The sequence below is a fragment of the Jaculus jaculus genome, chromosome 19, assembly GCF_020740685.1.
Source record: "Jaculus jaculus isolate mJacJac1 chromosome 19, mJacJac1.mat.Y.cur, whole genome shotgun sequence".
NCBI classification, from domain to species: Eukaryota; Metazoa; Chordata; class Mammalia; order Rodentia; family Dipodidae; genus Jaculus; species Jaculus jaculus.
This window is the reverse complement of record NC_059120.1, coordinates 38,650,470-38,669,168: the sequence shown is the minus strand read 5'-3', so window position 1 is coordinate 38,669,168 and position 18,699 is coordinate 38,650,470. Positions and strand designations below refer to the sequence as shown.

Here is an 18,699-nt window from a genome sequence, read left to right as displayed (position 1 = left end):
CTCCTACCTCTGCCTCTCGAGCAACGGGTTTAAAGGCGTGGGCCACCACGCCAGGCTAAATTCATATCTTCTGTTTACAAATACAGCGATGGGAGCAGCTGATGGGGAGAGGCTTCCAGATCTCTTACATGGATGTCCACGGCTTGAAAGTCTCTACATAGTAACGAAAGATTAAAAGCCTAAATTGAGATAATTCTTCACCCAGAAGGGGGCTTCCGGGAGAAGAAAGCATTGCAGCCCCGCGAGCTGCCTAATCTCGGGCGGGGTGATGTCACACTGGCTGGGATGACATTTTTCGGCTGGATTTCCCCCCACTGGAGCCGCCGGTAAAAAAGCCACCGCGGGGCCTCCCGGGCTGGGAGAGCTGGGATCCCGAGGCCCACGCTCGGGGCCGCGCTGGCTCCCGGCCGAGGCCCAGCGGCTCCCGCGACCACCCGCACGATGCCGTGGCCCTAGTCCGCCCGCGGCTCCGCACTTCCGCCTCAGTAGGTGTCATGGCGCTGGGCGGGGGAATGGTTCCGGCGAGGCGGGGCTGGCCGGATGAGGGCGGTCGCTCGGGGCTCCGCTCGTCGGGTCTGGCGACAACGGCGGCTGCGGAGTGAGGGGCCCCGGCCGTGGCCCCGGACGGCGGCGGGAGGCCGAGGCGGGAGCGCGCAGGGCTGAGGCGGCGGCGGCGGCGGCGGCGGCGGCGGCGGCGGGAAGGGGCCGGGCGGGAGGCTGGAGCGGCTCCCTCCGCGGGACGGGCGCGGGGACGGCTCCGGGGGGCGGGGGCCGGGGCCCGGGCCGGCTCGCGCGGGGGGTATGATGACCCGGCGGCGGGGCCCCGGATCGCGTCTCCTCCGCCGCCTCCTCACGGCAGCCCCCAGTCGCGGCTGAGAACCACACACACCGGCGGTGAGTGAGGCCGGGCCGGGAAGGCGGGGTGCGCGGTGAGGGGCCGGGGCCGGCGCGATCTGCCCGAGGCGGGGCCGGGCGGGCCGCGGGTTCTCCCCCCGACCCCACGTCCCGGGACACCTCCCTCGGCCGCTCCCGGGGGCGCCGTCTCCTGCCGCCCGGCCGCGGGGTCGACGAGGGCCGGCCGCCGACTTGTTTGCGGGACAACCGCCGGTCCTCTCGCCACTTCTTCCGGGCGTGCTGTTGTCCTCGGATGCTGACAGGGGCCGGCTGTCAGCTCTCAGCTGCCCGGTGCCCCCCACCCGGCTCCCCGTGTGGGGCTGCCGCGTGTGCGCGCGTCACCCTGCCGCTTGTCGCCGTCGTCGGGGCTTATTTGTGCCGCATGGGACCCGGGAGCCGGGTCCGGAGGAGGCGGCGGTGGGTGTGGAAGCGTTTTTGTCCTCTCCGCTGATGGCTCTGTAATCGTGGGGTTGCTAATTTGTAATGATGGTTGGTGGAGGCAACGAGGGACCAGCCCATCCAAATGTCTAGCTTTGCCAGGCACAGCCACAAGTCTGGCTCGCGGGGAAACTTTTGCTGCCTGTCGCCACTTTGAAAGGGCTGGGTGGGTGGGTTGGGGGCGTGTGTGTGTATAAATGCAAGAGGGAAAAGGTTGGGGGGAAACAACCAGAGCTCCTGGGTGAGGCCCACAGTGCTAAACAGGTCTTGGGGGAAGAGTCCCTTTTTGTGCCTAGCAACCGAGGGCTGAGGCTCGGTGGTTTCCAGGAGCGCTGCTCTAACCTCCAGTTTGTTGTGGTGACGAACGGACAGCAATGACCGTGTTTATGCTGGGCACGCTCTGGTTCCTGTTTGGGGAGGGGGACTGGCACGGGCTGGGGGGGAATAAACAAGTCCAAGCTTCAGGAAATCTTTTCTCCACGTAAGCACCGATTCCATTGTCCTACACTCACTTTAAGGTAGCCCCAGATGTCCCTTCTGGTCTGTTAGTGACACTTTGAGAACGCTCAGTAATGGCAGCAGCATATTGCTTTCAGGTATAGACTTGCTGCCCTAGTCTGTTCTTTATTTTAATTGTTTCTTCGTAACTCTCGTGAAAACAGCATCGTGCCTTTCTGCTCTGGATGAAGTAGGGTTAAATTAAGTGGCTGATGCCCTCAGCAAAACCTAGCGTTTTGTTCTTGTTTGTGTAAAGCTATTTTTGATTTCTGGTCTGTAAGATTGTTTTTTGGGGTTAAGATTATAGAGAATGCAAACCATTGCCAGCTTTTTTTTCCCCCCTGAAGTTTTCTGTAAAACATTAAAGAAATCTACCAACAACTCATTTTACCTAATCATTGTTATTCAGCTGATGATTTTGGGTTTTTGCATGTAATTATCTTAGGGTTTTGTGTTATAATACTGAAGGATGTCATTGACTTTAAGATTCTCATCTTGGCTTGAAGGATATTTTGGTAAAGTAGTTGTGGTTACAATTGAAGGCAGCCAGCCAGCAGAGCATCTGAAGAAAATTTTAAATGAGATCTTGTAGGTATATTCTGGGTCTGGGGGGTATGCAGAACTTTGGCTGGTGATAACTTCATGAACAGTTTACCTGTCTCTGGACATTGCACTTTTACAGCTTTTAGGCTAAGTTGATTGGTAATGGGATTTAAAATCAAACTAGAACTTCCTCCCAGAAGAAAAAAAAAGTCAAAAGTTCACAGTATTCTGGAAAATAGAATTCTGTTTTTGTTTTTATAAGCACAGCTCCACCAGTGTGGTTGGTTGGTAGGAATTGCTGAGCCAAACCTGCCTTGTGAACTTCTTACACTTGGAATTTATGCAGCTTGTTAGTTATGTATTTTAATTGGTTCTTTTGTAATTCGAATAATTTTGGAAACATGAGCTGCTTGATCTGCCAACTGTCTTTTTATTTTCATTTTCATGACTGTATATAAAACAACAATTTATTATTTTGTTAGTTTTGTTTCCTTGACTAATTCCAGTCTGGTTTCTTCTCTTACAATTCATACCATTCTGAACACAAGTTATTTTATTTGTTTTTATTTATTTATTTATTTATTTTTCCTGAGGTAGAGTCTCACTGCAGCTCAGGCTGACCTGGAATTCACTATGTAGACTCAGGGTGACCTCGAACTCACCGTAACCCTACCTCTGTCTCCTGAGTGCTTGGATTAAAGGCATGTGTCACCATGCCTGGCCTCACAAGTATCATTTTGCTAAAAAACAAAACAACAACAAAAAAAGCCTGCCACTTAATTTGTTGTTTTTTTCTTAAATATTTTTAAAAATATATATTTTATTTATTTGAGAGAGGGAGAGATAGAGAGAGAAGTGGCTAGAAAGACTAGGTGCACCTGGGTCTCTAGCCATTACAAATGGACTCCAGATTCATATGCCACTTTGTACATGTCGCTGACATGGGTACTGGAGAATTGTACCTGGGTCCTTTGTGGGCAAGCACCTTAACTGCTAAGCCATCCCTCTAGTCCTCCTAAATAGGAACAGAAAGAGAGAGAGAGAGAGAGAGAGAGAGAGAGAGAGAGAGAGAGAGAGAAAGAAAGATGCAGATTGGAGAGAGAGAAAATGGGCACGCCAGGGCTTCTAGCCACTGCAAACGAACTCCAGACACATGTGCCATGATGTACATCTATCTGGTTTACATGGGTACTGGGGAATTGAATCTGGGTCCGTGAGCTTTGCAGTCTTAACCGCTAGCTAAGCCATGTCTCCAGTCCTAATTTGTTGTTTTGATTCCTCTTTTTTGTGGTTTGTTTTCATAGGAGGCAGGCTATTGCTGTGTTGATGGGGCTGTCCTCAAACTCCTGAGCTCAGCCTCCTTTAGTTTCACTTATAACTGAACTAGTGGGTGCCTGATGTGATTCTGTTCTCTCTCTCTCTCTCCCCCCCACCTCTCTCATAGCCTTAGTTGAAATCCAGTTTCTATATACCAAATGCTTTTCTGTAGTGCACACTTCAATACTTAAGAAATTATATTATTTTTCTCTTTTTTGAGGACCATATCAGTTCATCAGTCTTCTGAAGTCATTGAAAGTGGGGAACTTAGTTGTATTGCATTCTTTGGTATTCTCTAAGGGTACCTGGTACAGTGCTTTCCCAGCATGCTCAGTGAAAAAGCATCAGAGACCCGAATTCTTTGCCAACATTGCTGCTCATTAACTCTGTAAAACTCATTTGGCTTTTTTTCTGCTTTTTTTTTTTTTTCCATCCTGGAATCAGGGGATTTTAGATAGAATCTTTTTGTTGTTTTTTGGCCCTGCCCACCCAAATAGGACCTTACCCAGGCAGATCTGGAATTTACTCTGTAGCCCCAGGCTAGCCTTGAACTCACAGGGATCCTCCTACTTCAGCCTTTCTAGTTCTGGGATTATAGCTGTGTGCCATCATGTCCAGCTTTAGAAATGCTTTGAAGGTCCACCTTTGTTGTACAAACCCTGTATTTTTTTTCTTTGGCCAGTGTTTCTGTAGCAGTCACATGCATTTCATTGCTCCATACAATCACTCATCTTCTTTTTTCTTTTTGTATTTTTGAGGTAGGGTTTCACTCTAATTCAAGCTGACCTGGAATTCAGTATGTAGTCTTAGGGTGGCCTCAATCTCAAGGCAATCCTTCTACTTCTCTCTTGAGTACTGGTATTAAAGGCGTGCACTACCACACCCAGCCCAGTCATTCATTTTTCCACATACCTTGGCATAGTGGAAAAACTCACCTTACTCTTTTTTTTTAATTGAAAAATACTTATTTATTTCAGAGAGGGGGGGCAGATAAAGAATGGGTGTGCCAAGGTCTCTCACCGCTGCAAGTGAACTCCAGATGCATGTGCCACCTTGTGCATCTGGCTTACATGGGTACTGGGAAATCCAACCTGGGTTTTTAGGCAAGAGCATAAGCTGCTGAGCCATCTCTCCAGTCCCATCTCATTCTTTTGTTTTTGTTTTTCGTTTTTTGAGATAGGGTTTTGCTCTAGCCCAGGCTGACCTGGAATTCACTTTGTAGTCTCAGGGTGGCCTTGAACTCACAGCAGTCCCCCTATCTCTTTCTCCTAAGTGCTGGGAATAAAGGTGTGTGCCACCATGCCTGGCCACAATCTCATTCTTGAGAGATACTCTTCTACCCTCATTAGCCAAACCCCTGTCACCTTACTGCTTTTTTTTTTGGTCTTGCTGGCTGATCTGAACAGGGCCCTCCTCTTTTAGTGCTATTTACTTATTTTTCATATTCATCTCTGCTTTGTTAATTTTTTTAAGGGGGGTAGGGTTTCACTGTAGTCCAGACTGACCTGGAATTCACTAGTCTCAGGGTGGCCACAAACTCATGGCAATCCTCCTACCTCTGCCTCCCAAGTGCTGGGATTAAAGGTGTGTGCCACCATGCCTGGCTCCTAAATCAGCTTTTAAATAAATAATTCTAAATGGTGAAGCTTAAAATCAGTGTACTATTAAAGGTGTGGAACTGGCTTGGAACTCATTTTGATGGTTCTCCTATCTCTGCCTCCAAGTGCTGGGATTAAAGGTATTTGCCACCACACCCAGCCCTCTTTTCTTTTATCCAATTCTATAAATTTGTTATTCTAAATCAATCTAAGAAAAGTTTTGAAATTTAGGAAACATATCCTGCCTAGAAAAAAGGCATCCTTCAGCCAGTTTACCAAAACATTAGAGTACTTTTTAAAGGGCTGAAGTTACATATAGTTGAGGTTGCTCCACTGGCTGCTAACACTACCTTTCCACACCCTGCTTTTGCAATAGCAGTTGGGAAACTGGCTTGTCATAACAGTACCATATGAGGGAAGTAAGTACTGCAGGAAAGGGGCTGGCAAACTTTGCTTCAAATGGTGTGCTTAGAGTTTCAAGCCTACTTTTTTCTTTTGTATTACTATGTTCAGGACAGTAGCATATATATTCTCTTGCAGACCACAGATGATAATTTCTTTGTTTGTTTGATTCCAGGTGGGGTCTCGCTCAATCCCAGGCGTACCTGGAACTCCCAGGCTGGCCTTGCCCTCATGGTGATCCTCCTGCCTCTGCCTCCTGAGTGCTGACATTAAAGAAGTGTGCTACCACGCTTGGCAATGCGATCTCTTTATAGTCATTCTAGCAATTACTTGACACATATATATGCCAACTAGTATGATAGATGCTAATAGTAACACTGTGAACATTGCTGTGCTCGTGAGGAATGTCCTAAATCAGATTTTTTTTTTTTTGGTTTTTCAAGGTAGGGTCTTAATCTAGCCCAGGTTGACCTGGATTTCACTGTGTAGTCTCAGGGTGGCCTCAAACTCACAGCAATCCTTCTACCTCAGCTGGGATTGAAAGCATGCACCACCACACCTGGCCTATGTCAGCTTTTATATATTTTATTTGTTTATTTGAGTGAGTGAGTGAGTGAGGGGGGGAGGGAGTAAGGGAGGGAGGGAGAGAATGGGCACGCCAGGGCCTCTAGCCACTGCAAACAAACTCCAGATGCATGTGCCACCATGTGCATCTGGCTTATGTGGGTGCTGGGGAATTGAACCTGGGTCCTTAGGCTTCACAGTGCCTTAACCACTAAGCCATCTCTCTAGCCCCTAAGTCAGTTTTTATTTATTTATTTATTTATTTATTTATTTATTTATTTATTTTTTAGATAGGGTCTCACTCTAGCCCAGTCTGACCCAGAATTCACTATGGAGCCTCAGAGAGGCCTCAAACTCATGGCAATCCTCCTACCTCTGCCTCCAGAGTGCTGGGATTAAAGGTGTGTGCCACCATGCCTGGCTCCTAAATCAGCTTTTAAATAAATAATTCTAAATGGTGAAGCTTAAAATCAAGAGTAGCCATAAGGATGTCAACTCTCCCTGCTACCTACTTGATTCCCTCTATTACTCTCCATTATTCCATTCCGTCTATACTGAATGCTCCTATCCACACACAGTTCTTTTCTAGAACGGCTTTCTGTCACTTAGTCTCAGTTTAAATGTCACCACCAGAGAGGAGGGGGAGGGGAGGGGGATGGGAGGCAGTCTCTGGGAGAATGAAAACTGTGAGATAAGGGGGTCGTGTCCACCTTGAATACCACTGATATCTCCTGTGTCTAGACAGTTCCTGGCATAAATGAAGTGGGTAAGTGGAAGTGTAAAGAAGAAGAGTGTAGTGTGGGAGCTTGACCTAATATAAAGTAGTTCTGTGAAAGGCTTTCTCAGTGTATTTGTCAGCTTAAGCCTGACAAAATCTAGTTGAAGAAGAATTGTTTCTTTTTTTGTTTTTGAGGCAAGCCCAATAGACTGGCCCCTGTTTTTTTTAAGCGTGAGAGCAAGAGAGAGAGAATTGGTGTGCCAGACCCCCTAGCCACTGCACTCAAACTCTATAGATGCGTGTGCCACCTTGTGTGCGTGTGCGACCTTGCGTGATTGTGTCACCTTGTGCATCTGGCTTGTGTGAGACCTGGAGAGTCAAACATGGATCCTTAGGCTTCATAGGCAAGTGCCTTCACTGCTAAGCCGTCTCTCCAGCCTTGTTTCTTTCTTTTTATTTATTTATTTATTTTTTGTTTGTTTTTTCAAGGTAGGGTCTCACTGTAGCCCAGGCTAACCTGGAATTCACTGTGTAGTCTCAGGGTGCCCTCAAACTCATGGTGATCCTCCTACCACTGCCTCCTAAGTGCTGGGATTAAAGGTATGCACTGTCATGCCAGACTGTTTTTTTAAGATATTTTTATTAATTTGTAAGGAGAGAAAAGAATGTATGCACACTAGGGCCTATAGCCACTATAAATGAACTCAAGATGCATGCACCATTTTGTGCATCCAGTTTACATGGGTCCTGAGGCAATCAAACCTGTGTTCTTACACTTCACAGGAGAGTGTCGTAACCACTAAGCCATCTTTCCAGCCTGAGACATATACTCTTACTTTCCCTCCTCTGCCTCCCTTGCTTCTTGTTTTTCAAGGTCAGGTCTCAGGCTGGCCCCAAACTCACAGTAATTCTCCTACCTTGGCCTCCCAAGTGCTGGAACTAAAGGTGTGTGCTCCACCATGCCTGGCAGGGAGAGAGGGAATGGGTGCACCAGGGTCTCTAGCCACTGCAAAGAACTCCAACTTTGGTTGTTAGGCTTTGGAGGCAAGTGCCTTAATTGCTGAGCCATCTCTCTAGGTCTTACCTTTTTTAAAAAAATATATTTTATTTATTTATTTAAGAGAGAGAGAGAGAAAGAAAGAGGCAGAAGGGGGTAGGGCAGAGAAAATGGGCACGCCAGGGCCTCCATCCACTGCCAACAAACTCTAGATGTGTGCGCCCCCTTGTGCATCTGGCTTATTTGGTCCTGGAGAGTTGAACTGAGATCCGTTGGCTTTGCAGGCAAGCGCCTTAACCGTTAAGCCATCTCTCCAGCCCTTATTTACCTTTTGTGTAAGACTATATCAGTGGGTACTGGAGAGTATGTACATGTCAGCTCAGGACAAATTTTAGAGGAAATAGTCAATATGTAGTAGTGGATTTAGGTTATTTAGGTCATCAGTTGTTAAATTATCATAGAGGCAAGAGTGACACTAAACAAAAGCAGCAAAAACTTATTGTAGATATGTTACTGAGGATTAAGATCAGAACATTGTAAAATGGTTATCTTGGTGTCAACCATAACATTCCACGCACATTGAATTTTTGTGGGAAGGTCATCTACTGTGTAAGGTACCCAGTAAATAATGTTAGATAGATGTGGCCATGCCAGGAAGTGAGAAAGCTATTAAATACCTATTTCTGAAAATCTTTGACTCTAACAAGACTTATTTCTCTTTTGAATAATAAGTAAAAGTACCAATAGCCTATCAATTCTAGTTTGGGATTTATGCAGTGGGCAGATTTATCATTTTATCATGATTTCTAAGTTTTTGGTAAGTGAAAAGACACTCATTGCTGTAGCCACGAGGTAAAAAATTTCAGGAAGTTAGAAATTTTAGTTTACTGGGAGCTATTCTTGTATAAATTGAGAATATTTATAATTTGCTCAACTTTAAAATATCCACAAATGGTAATTCTGCTTGTTTGTGAGTTTTTGCTTAGGAAGAGAATTGCTTCTCATTTGCAAAGACAGATTAGTGGAACAGTGTCTGTGTCTAGAAATGGCTTTTTAACTTAATTTTAGAGTGAAGTATAAACAAGTGGTGATTCTGTGTGTTTTTCTCACCTTGTGTAGCTGAGGTCTGCATGGTGTCAGCCACATTGAAGAGACAGTGTAAGCTATGCACTGTGGGGAAGGCTGGGGAAGTTTTAGGTGGTTCTTTTCCTTTGGATGGACTAGATTTGTCTTTCTGGATAAAAGATATTTAGCATGTCCTAGAACATGTGCTTTGGTGGAGTGGTAAATGTGAAAATTTGACTCATCAGTATCTGTCTTTTTGTTAGTGGCCAAAAAAGCTAGCAATAACATTACTGTGGTAAATGTAGTATTTATTTTTTTATTTTTATTTTTTTTGTGGTTTTTCAAGGTAGGGTCTCACTCTGGCTCAGGCTGACCTGAAATTCACTCTGTAGTTTCAGGGTGGCCTCGAACTCTCGGCGATCCTCCTACCTCTGCCTCCCGGAGTGCTGGGATTAAAGGCGTGCGCCACCACGCCCAGCTAGTATTTATATTTTTAAAATACTTTTTTTGTTCATTTTTTATTTATTTATTTGAGAGCGACAGACATAGAGAGAAAGACAGATAGAGGGAGAGAGAGAGAATGGGCGCGCCAGGGCTTCCAGCTTCTGCAAGCGAACTCCAGACGCATGCGCCCCCTTGTGCATCTGGCTAACGTGGGACCTGGGGAACCAAGCCTCGAACCGGGGTCCTTAGGCTTCACAGGCAAGCGCTTAACTGCTAAGCCATCTCTCCAGCCCTAGTATTTATATTTTTAAAAATATATATATTTTTTATTTATTTGACAGAGAAAAAGGGAGGAGGGGGAGAGAGAGAATGGGCACGCCAAGGCCTCTAGCCACTGCAAACGAACTTCAGATGCGTGTGCCCCCTTGTGGATCTGGCTAACATGGGTCCTGGGGAATCGAACCTGGGTCCTTTGGCTTTGTAGGCAAATGCCTTAACCGCTAAGCCATCCCTCCAGCCCAGTATTTATTTTTATGAGAAAAAGATAAAGAGGCAGATAAGAGTAAAGATTATAGTTATGTTTGTTTGTTTTTCGAGGTAGTGTCTCACTCTAGCTCAGGCTGACCTGGAATTCACTATGCAGTCTCAGGTTGGCCGAGAATTCATGGTGATCCTCCTACCTCTGCCATCCAAGTGCTGGAGTAGTCATTCTTGGCTCCTTAGTGAGTTTGACGCCAGCCTGAGCTATGTGACACTGTCCCTAAAAACCAACCAACTAATCCACAAACAAAAGGGCATTTCATGAATTATTTTCAGTATTATTACTGCATGGTATGACACCTTGTTCTTTTTGTTTTTGCTGATTTTTTAGAGTCTCGTGCCCAGAATGGCCTTAAACTCACTTTGTATTGAGGTTGTTTGAACTCTTCCCTCCTGGTACCATGTGGGTACTGGGGATTTGAACCTGGGTCCTTAGGCTTTGCAGGCAAGCACCTCAATCGCTAAGCCATCTCTCCAGCCCTATTTTTTTTAGACAAGGTTTCATGTAGTTGCTGGCCTTGAACTTATGCTTTTGCCTCCACCTCTCCAGGTGCTGGGATTACAGGTGTCTGCTGCCAGGCAACAGATTTTGTTATGAAAAACAGGCTGGAGTTTGGTCTTTGGGCTTATTGAACTTGAAGTTTCTGAGCACTTAGGACAGCTGGACTATTCTCACTTCCTGTCTTCATGTTTTTCTTCTTTCATTTTCTTTCTTTTTTTTTTTTTTGTTTTTTGTTTTTGTTTTTCAAGGTAGGATCTCACTGTAGTCTAGGCTGACCTGGAACTCACTCGATAGTTTCAGGGTGGCTTTGAACTCATGATGATCATCCTACCTCCCAAGTGCTGAGACTAAAGGCATGTGCCAACATGCCCAGAAGCTTTTTATTATTATTATTATTTTTGTTTTTTTCAGGTAGAGTCTCATTCTAGCTCAGGCTGACCTGGAATTCACTATGCAGTCTCAGGGTGGCTTTGCACTCATGGAGATCCTCCTACCTCTGCCCCCTGAGTGCTGGGATTAAAGGTGTGCACCACCACACTGGCTTCTTTTTTCATTTTTTTTTCTTTCTTCCCATCTCTTTCTTTTGATAAGGTCTTACTGTGTAGCCAAGGCTGGCTTCAAACTTAACGGTCTTTTTCCACCTCAGCCTCCCAAATGCTGGGGTTGCAGGCATTCGCTGCCGGGCCTAGCCTCTTCACACATTTTTCTGAGAATAACTTGGCTTTGTTCTTCAGAAGGTAATCTCTAGCCTTGTCATCAGTCTGGTTGTACACTATTATTGTATGTTCAGCCTTCACGTCATCTGGTACATTGTGGATACTATCTCAGTGAATGTTGGTTATAACTGAATTAGCTTTTGAGAGGAAGAAAATGTTATGTGTGTCTTTCATCAGCTAAAAAGTGTTTTCACAAATGCTGTTGGCAAACCTTGCATCTTTTACCCTTGTGGTCTAATTCTTCCTTTTTTCCCATGTAGGTATGGCATCACAGCTGCAGGTGTTTTCCCCCCCATCAGTGTCGTCCAGTGCCTTCTGCAGTGCGAAGAAACTGAAAATAGAGCCCTCTGGCTGGGATGTTTCAGGACAGAGCAGCAACGACAAATACTATACCCACAGCAAAACCCTCCCAGCCACACAAGGGCAAGCCGGCTCCTCTCACCAGGTAGCAAGTTTCAACATTCCTGCCTACGAGCAGGGTCTCCTTCTCCCGGCTCCCGCAGTGGAGCACATTGTTGTCACAGCTGCGGATAGCTCCGGCAGTGCTGCCCCATCCACTTTCCAAAGCAGCCAGACCCTGACTCACAGGAGCAACGTTTCTTTGCTTGAGCCATATCAAAAATGTGGACTGAAAAGAAAAAGTGAGGAAGTCGACAGCAACGGTAGCGTGCAGATCATAGAAGAACACCCCCCTCTCATGCTGCAAAACAGAACTGTGGTGGGTGCTGCTGCCACGACCACCACTGTGACCACGAAGAGTAGCAGTTCTAGCGGAGAAGGTGATTACCAGCTGGTTCAGCATGAGATCCTTTGCTCCATGACCAACAGCTATGAAGTCTTGGAGTTCCTAGGCCGGGGGACATTTGGGCAGGTGGCGAAGTGCTGGAAGCGCAGCACCAAGGAAATCGTGGCTATTAAAATCTTGAAGAACCACCCTTCCTATGCCAGACAGGGACAGATTGAAGTGAGCATTCTTTCCCGCCTAAGCAGTGAAAATGCCGATGAGTATAATTTTGTCCGTTCGTATGAGTGCTTTCAGCATAAGAATCATACCTGCCTTGTGTTTGAGATGTTGGAGCAGAACTTGTATGATTTTCTAAAGCAGAACAAGTTTAGCCCACTGCCACTCAAGTACATCAGACCCATCTTGCAGCAGGTTGCCACAGCCTTGATGAAGCTAAAGAGCCTTGGTTTGATTCATGCTGACCTTAAGCCTGAAAACATAATGCTGGTTGATCCAGTTCGCCAACCCTACCGAGTGAAGGTCATTGACTTTGGGTCTGCTAGTCACGTTTCTAAAGCTGTGTGTTCAACCTACCTACAGTCCCGTTACTACAGGCAAGTGCAAAATCCTGAGAAACATGCTATACTGGAGATTGGTCTGTGTTTAATGTCTTTTTTTGTTGTTCTTTTTTTTTTTTTTTTCGAGGTAGGGTCTCATTCTAAGCCCAGGCTGACCTGGAATTCACTTGGTAGTCTCCGGGTGGTTTTGAACTCATGGCAATCATACCTCTGCCTCTCAAGTGCTGGGTTTAAAGGCGTGCACCTCAATGCCCAGCTGTGTTTAATGTCTTTAAAAAATATATTTTATTTATTTGATAATGTAGAGAAAGGCAGATAAGAGACAGAGAAGGGGCATGACAGGGCCTCTAGCCATTGCCAACAAACTCCAGATGCATGTGCCACCTGTGCATCTGGCTTTACGTGGGTCCTTTGAACTTGGGTCCTTTGGCTTTGCAGGCAAGCTCCTTAACCACTAAGCCATCTCTCCAGGCCTTGTCTTTGTGTTTGATGTATATTATATAGATTATATTATCTAGGATCTTATTTGTGTATAGATTCTAAGATAGAAAAAGGATGTGTTTTAGCTCATTACAAGTGTATGTAGCATTCCTATATGTGACATTCTTTTCTGAAATTGCATTTAGCACTAGAAAAATTAATGTAAAGCTTGATATAGAATTATGCTGGCATCTGCTTCTTTCTTGGCTACCATTATACCTAATTTTCTCATTAAGGAGTTTTTTGTTTACAAAGATATTTACTTGTTTAAAATGAATTTGGATAGATACCATTGTTTTCTTTTTTTTTTTTTTTTTGAGGCAGGGTCTCACTCTAGCCTAGGCTGACCTAGAATTCACTACATAGTCTCACGGTGGCCTTGAACTCACAGTGATCCTCTTACCTTGGCCTCCTGAGTGCTGGGATTAAAGGCATGTGCCACCACGCCTGGCTGTTGTTTTGTTTTTAAAATACTTTATTTATCTGAGAAATAGTCAGATGAGAGAGAGAGAGAAAGAGAGAGAGAGAGCGCGCGAGCGAGCGAGCTGTGGCCTCTAGCCACTGCAGATGAACTCCAGACATATGTGCACTTAGGGCATGTGGCTTTATGTGGGTACTGGGGAATTAAACCTGGGTTTTTAGGCTTTGCAGGCAAGCACCTTAACTGCTGAGCCATCTCTCCAGCCCCCCCATACCATTGTATTTTTTCCTCATGCTCATACTGTGTACAAATGCCTTAGCATCAGTTTATTCTACAGCATTTTTTTCTATAGTAGCAAGATTGGTATTTCTAATGTAGCTACTATCTTATGTTATTAAATTAATTAATTTTTAGAGACAGAGAGAGAGATGGTGTGCTAGGGCCTCAGCCACTGAGTTGAACTCCAGACGCTTGTACCACCATGTGTGACCTTGTACTTGGGTCACCTTTGTGCCTCTGGCTTACTTGGGATCTGGAGAGAGATGGAACATGAGTCCTTAGCCTTTGCAGGCAAGCACCTTAACTGCTAAGCCATCTTTCCAGCCCTGTAGCTACACACACAGACACACACACAGAAGAAAGAGAGAGGAAAAAAAAAAAAGCCATGCATGGTGGTGCACACCTTTAATCCCAGCACTTGGGAGGCAGAGGTAGGAGGATCACCATGAGTTGGAGGCCACCCTGAGACTACATAGTGAAATCCAGATCAGCCTGGGCTAGAGTGAGACCCTACCTCAAAAACAACAACAACAACAAAAATGTTCTCTGACCTGCACATGGTAGCACATACATGCCAGTGCACACAAAGAACACGTGTACGTACACAAGTTTTAAAAAAGTTTATTTGACAGAGAGAAAGAATGAGAGAGAGAGAGAGAGGGAGAGAGAGAGAGAGAGAGAGAGAGAGAGAGAGGGAGGGAGGGAGGGAGTGGGTCAGGGCCTCCAGCCACTGCAGATGAACTCCAGAAACATGTGCCACCTTGTGCATCTGCCTTATGTGGGCCCTGGGGAATAGAACCTGGGTCCTTTGGCTTTGCAAGTAAGTGCCTTAACCGCTAAGCCATCTCTCCAGCCCATGTGAACAATTTTAAAAAGTGTGCTTTTAATTTAATTTTACTAAACTTTGAAATATTTTATTTATTTGAGAGAAAGTGTGTGTGTGTGTGTGTGTGAGGGGGGGGGGGGAGGGAGGGAGGGAGAGAGAGAGGGAGAGAATGGGTGCACCAGGGTCTTTAACTGCTGCAAATGAATTCCAGTTTTTTGCATCATCTGCATCTGGTTTACATGAGTCTTGGTGAATTGAACCTGGGTCCTTTGGCTTTGCAGGCAAAAACTGTAGCTGCTAAGCCATCTTTCCAGCTCCTAATTTTAGTACCTTGTGTATTTATCTAGTTCTTTTTAAAATATTTTATCTTTCTTTATTTGAAAGAGAGAAAGAAAGAATGGGTGAACTAGGGCCTTCAGCAACTGCAAACCAACTCCAGATGCATGTGCTACTTTGTGCATCTGGCTTATGTGGGTCCTGGAAAATCGAACCTGGGTCCTTAGGTTTCACAGGCAAGCACCTTAACTGCTAAGCCATCTCTCCAGCCCATTTTTAGTTTCCTCTTTCTTTTTTAAAAAAATTTTCATTATTTACTTGCAAGCATAGAGAGAGAGAGGGAGAGAGAGGGGGAGAGAGAGAGAGAGAATATGAATATGAATATGGGCAAGCCAGGGCCTCAAGCTTCTGCAAATGAATTCCAGACGTATGCACCACCTTGTGCATTAGGCTTTATATGGGTACTGGGGAACTGAACCTGGGTCCTTTGGCTTTGTAGGCAAGCACCTTAACCATTAAACCATCTCTCCAGCACCCTCCCCCCTTTTCTTTTTCCAAGGTAGGGTCTCACTCTAGTTCAGGCTGACCTGAAATTCACTATGTTGTCTCATGGTGGCCTTGAACTCATGGCATTCCTCCTACCTCTGCCTCCTGAGTGCTGGGATTAAAGGTGTGCACCACCACGCCCGGCCTCCAGCCCTTTTTAAAGTTTTTAAGTTTTGCTGCTTTGTTTGCTAGTCATGCAATAAGTCCAGATCCTGCAAACATCCAGTCAAGCAGTGAAACATGGGCTTGGTTATACTGTTCAGTCCTACAGGCTTCCCTAGCATGCTGAATTTAATCCTCAGTGCTATCAAAAGCAAAAAATCAAGAAACAACAAAAAATTGGTAACCATAAAATATATTTATAAGGAAATATTTTCTATAGTAATGCCTATAATAAGTTTGAATATCTATAGTAAATTTCAAGGAAATAGACATGCTAAGCTAGGAATTATTTATAGATATAATGTAAAGCTTTTTTAAAATTTATTTATTTATTTTTTAGTTTTTTATTTGAGAGCGACAGACACAGAGAGAAAGACAGATAGAGGGAGAGAGAGAGAATGGGCGCGCCAGGGCTTCCAGCCTCTGCAAATGAACTCCAGACGCGTGCGCCCCCTTGTGCATCTGGCTAACGTGGGACCTGGGGAACCGAGCCTCGAACCGGGGTCCTTAGGCTTCACAGGCAAGCACTTAACCGCTAAGCCATCTCTCCAGCCCAATGTAAAGCTTTTTAAATCATACAAAAACTCAGGAAAAAAGCTATACACTCACACTATGGTTGTAAAAATATTAGGTCTTATGACCTGTATCTGTATATCTTCATTGGAGAAATATCTATTCAATATCTATTTTTTCTCTCAACTCCTGGTTAAAAAATATTTTTAAAATTTATTTTGAGAGAGAGAGGGAGGGAGAGAATGGGCTCTCCAGGGCCTCTGGGTGCTGCAAATGAATTCCAGACACATGCACAGCCTTGGGCATTGGGTATTGGGGAATCCAACCTGGGTCCTTAGGTTGTGCAGGCATGCTCCTTAACCAGTAAGCCATCTGTCCAGCCCAAAGTCCTGTTTTTCTTTTGTGTGTGTGTGTGTGTTACTGAGTTTTAAGAGTTTCTTATATATCAAGGCATTAATAGATACATGATTTGCAGGTATTTTCCCACATCTCATAGGTTGTCTTTTCACTTATTGCTTGTGTTTGATTCACAAAAGTTTTTAACTTTGATTAAGTCTGGTTTTCTACATTTCCTGTTTTTGCTTATATATATTTATAAAAATATTTATATTAATTATTTGAGAGAAAGAGGCAGTGAGAGGGAGAGAGAAAGAGAGGCTCTGACCAGGACCTCCAGCCACTGGAAACATTACAGACACATGTACTACCTTGTGCAGCTGGTTTACGTGGGTCCTGGAGGATATCTGTCCATATAATAATATTATGTTTGCTTATTCACTTTTGGTTTTTCGAGGTAGGGTCTCACTCTAGCTCAGGTTGACCTGGAATTCACTATGGAGTCTCAGGCTGGACTTGAACTCACAGTGATCCTCCTACCTCTGTCTCCCAAGTGCTGGGATTAAAGGTGTGTTCCACCCCACCTGGCTATTTTCTTTTTTTTTTTTTTTTTTAGGTATGGTCATTTGCTAGGTAGTCTCAGGCTGGCCTTGAACTCACAGTGACCCACTTCCTACCCCTGGCTATTATGCTATTTCAATTGCTTTGTAAGTTTGAAAAGAACTTTGTTCTTTTTCAATATTGTTTTGATTGCTCAGGGTCCTTGAGATTCCATATGAATGTTAGGATGAGTTTTTTTGTTTGTTATTTGTTTAAGCATCATTTTATTTTAATAAGAATAACACTGAATTTGTAGATTGCTTTGAATAGTAAAGTACAGGCATCATAATAATGGTGTTTTTGATCCGTACTTACTTTAAAAATACCTTTTTTAAAAAAAATTATCTCTGCCTCCCAAGTTCTGGGATTAAAAAAGATCTTTTATTTATTTATTTATTTATTTATTTATTTATTTATTTTTCAAGGTAGGGTCTCCCTCTAGCCCAGGCTGATCTGGATCTTTGTAGTTCCAGGCTAGCCTTGAACTCACAGCCATCCTCCTACCTCTGCCCCTCGAGTGTTGGGATTAAAGGAATGTGCCACCATTTCTGGCAATATATATATATATATATATATATATATATATATATATATATATATATATATATATATATATATATTTGTTTTTCAAGGGGTGGTCTTGCCCTAGCCCAAGCTGACCTGGAACTCACTCTGTAGTCTCAAGCTGGCCTCAAACTCACAGTGATCCTCTTACTTCTGCCTCCTGAGTGTTGAGATTAAAGATGTCTGCTGACATGCCCCAACATCTTTTTAAAAAATTAAATATTTATTTGCAAGCAGAGAGAAGTGTGTGCACTCGCGCACACATGCACACACACACACATACACACACAGTGTGCACACACTAATATGGGCATATCAGGACCTCCAGCCACTGTAGATGAACTCCAGATACATGTGCTACCTTGTTTAGCTGGCTTTATGTGGGTACTGGATAACTGAACCTTGGTCGTTAGGTTTTGCAGGCAAGCACCTTAATCACTGAATCATCTCCCTGGCTTCAAAAATTGTTTCATAGTTTTATAAAGCTATGATATTTGACTTGAACTCTGAGGGCTTATAGTTTCTGGTTTCTTGCTGCCCTGGGCAACCATGGGTAATATTGAAATTTTACTTTAGCTTATTTATGCCTTGGGAGATTTAGGTACCAACTACATTGACTTCTAGTACTGTCCTTGAGTAGTCCCATCAGCACCCAAATTCATAGTGCAGATACACAGCACTCCACAGGTTCATGGGATTTCTAATAATGCCCTTTGAACACTCCTACCACTGCTCACATTCCCAGTAGTAATGTAGCATTCTGCAAGATCACAAGTTCAGGTCTGACTGCATTTAAAAACATTTTTTTATTCATTTATTTGAGAGTGAGTCAGAGAGAGAGTGAGAGAGGTAGAGGCAGAGAGAGAGAATGGGCATGCCAGGGCCCAGATGCATGCACCCCTTAGTGCATCTGGCTTATGTGGGTACTGGGGAATTGAACCAGGATTCTTAGGCTTCACAGGCAAATGCCTTAACTGCTAAGCCATCTCTTCAGCCCCCTGTCTGCATTTTTTCTCTGCTCCTTAGCCATGTACATGTCCTATCAAAGGCAGGTAACAGTTTCACACTGCTGAAGGGAGAACCAAAGGACACATATATTTTACACAACCATTTTTGGTGGGATTTTAATATAAATAATGAAGAACTCAGGAGTAGTTT

The 18,699-nt window shown here is 44.5% G+C and overlaps 1 protein-coding gene across 1 annotated transcript in view; it reads left to right on the top strand.

The window, feature by feature from the left end:
* The first annotated feature begins 776 nt into the window (after nucleotides 1-776).
* Nucleotides 777-18,699, top strand: part of Hipk1 (homeodomain interacting protein kinase 1) — a 63,419-nt gene continuing 45,496 nt past the window's right edge. The window contains exons 1-2 of the mRNA XM_045137908.1: nucleotides 777-894; nucleotides 11,497-12,574. Of these exons, the coding sequence (XP_044993843.1) occupies nucleotides 11,499-12,574 (1,076 nt within the window). The 5' untranslated portion in view covers nucleotides 777-894; nucleotides 11,497-11,498. The remainder of the gene's footprint in view (nucleotides 895-11,496; nucleotides 12,575-18,699) is intronic.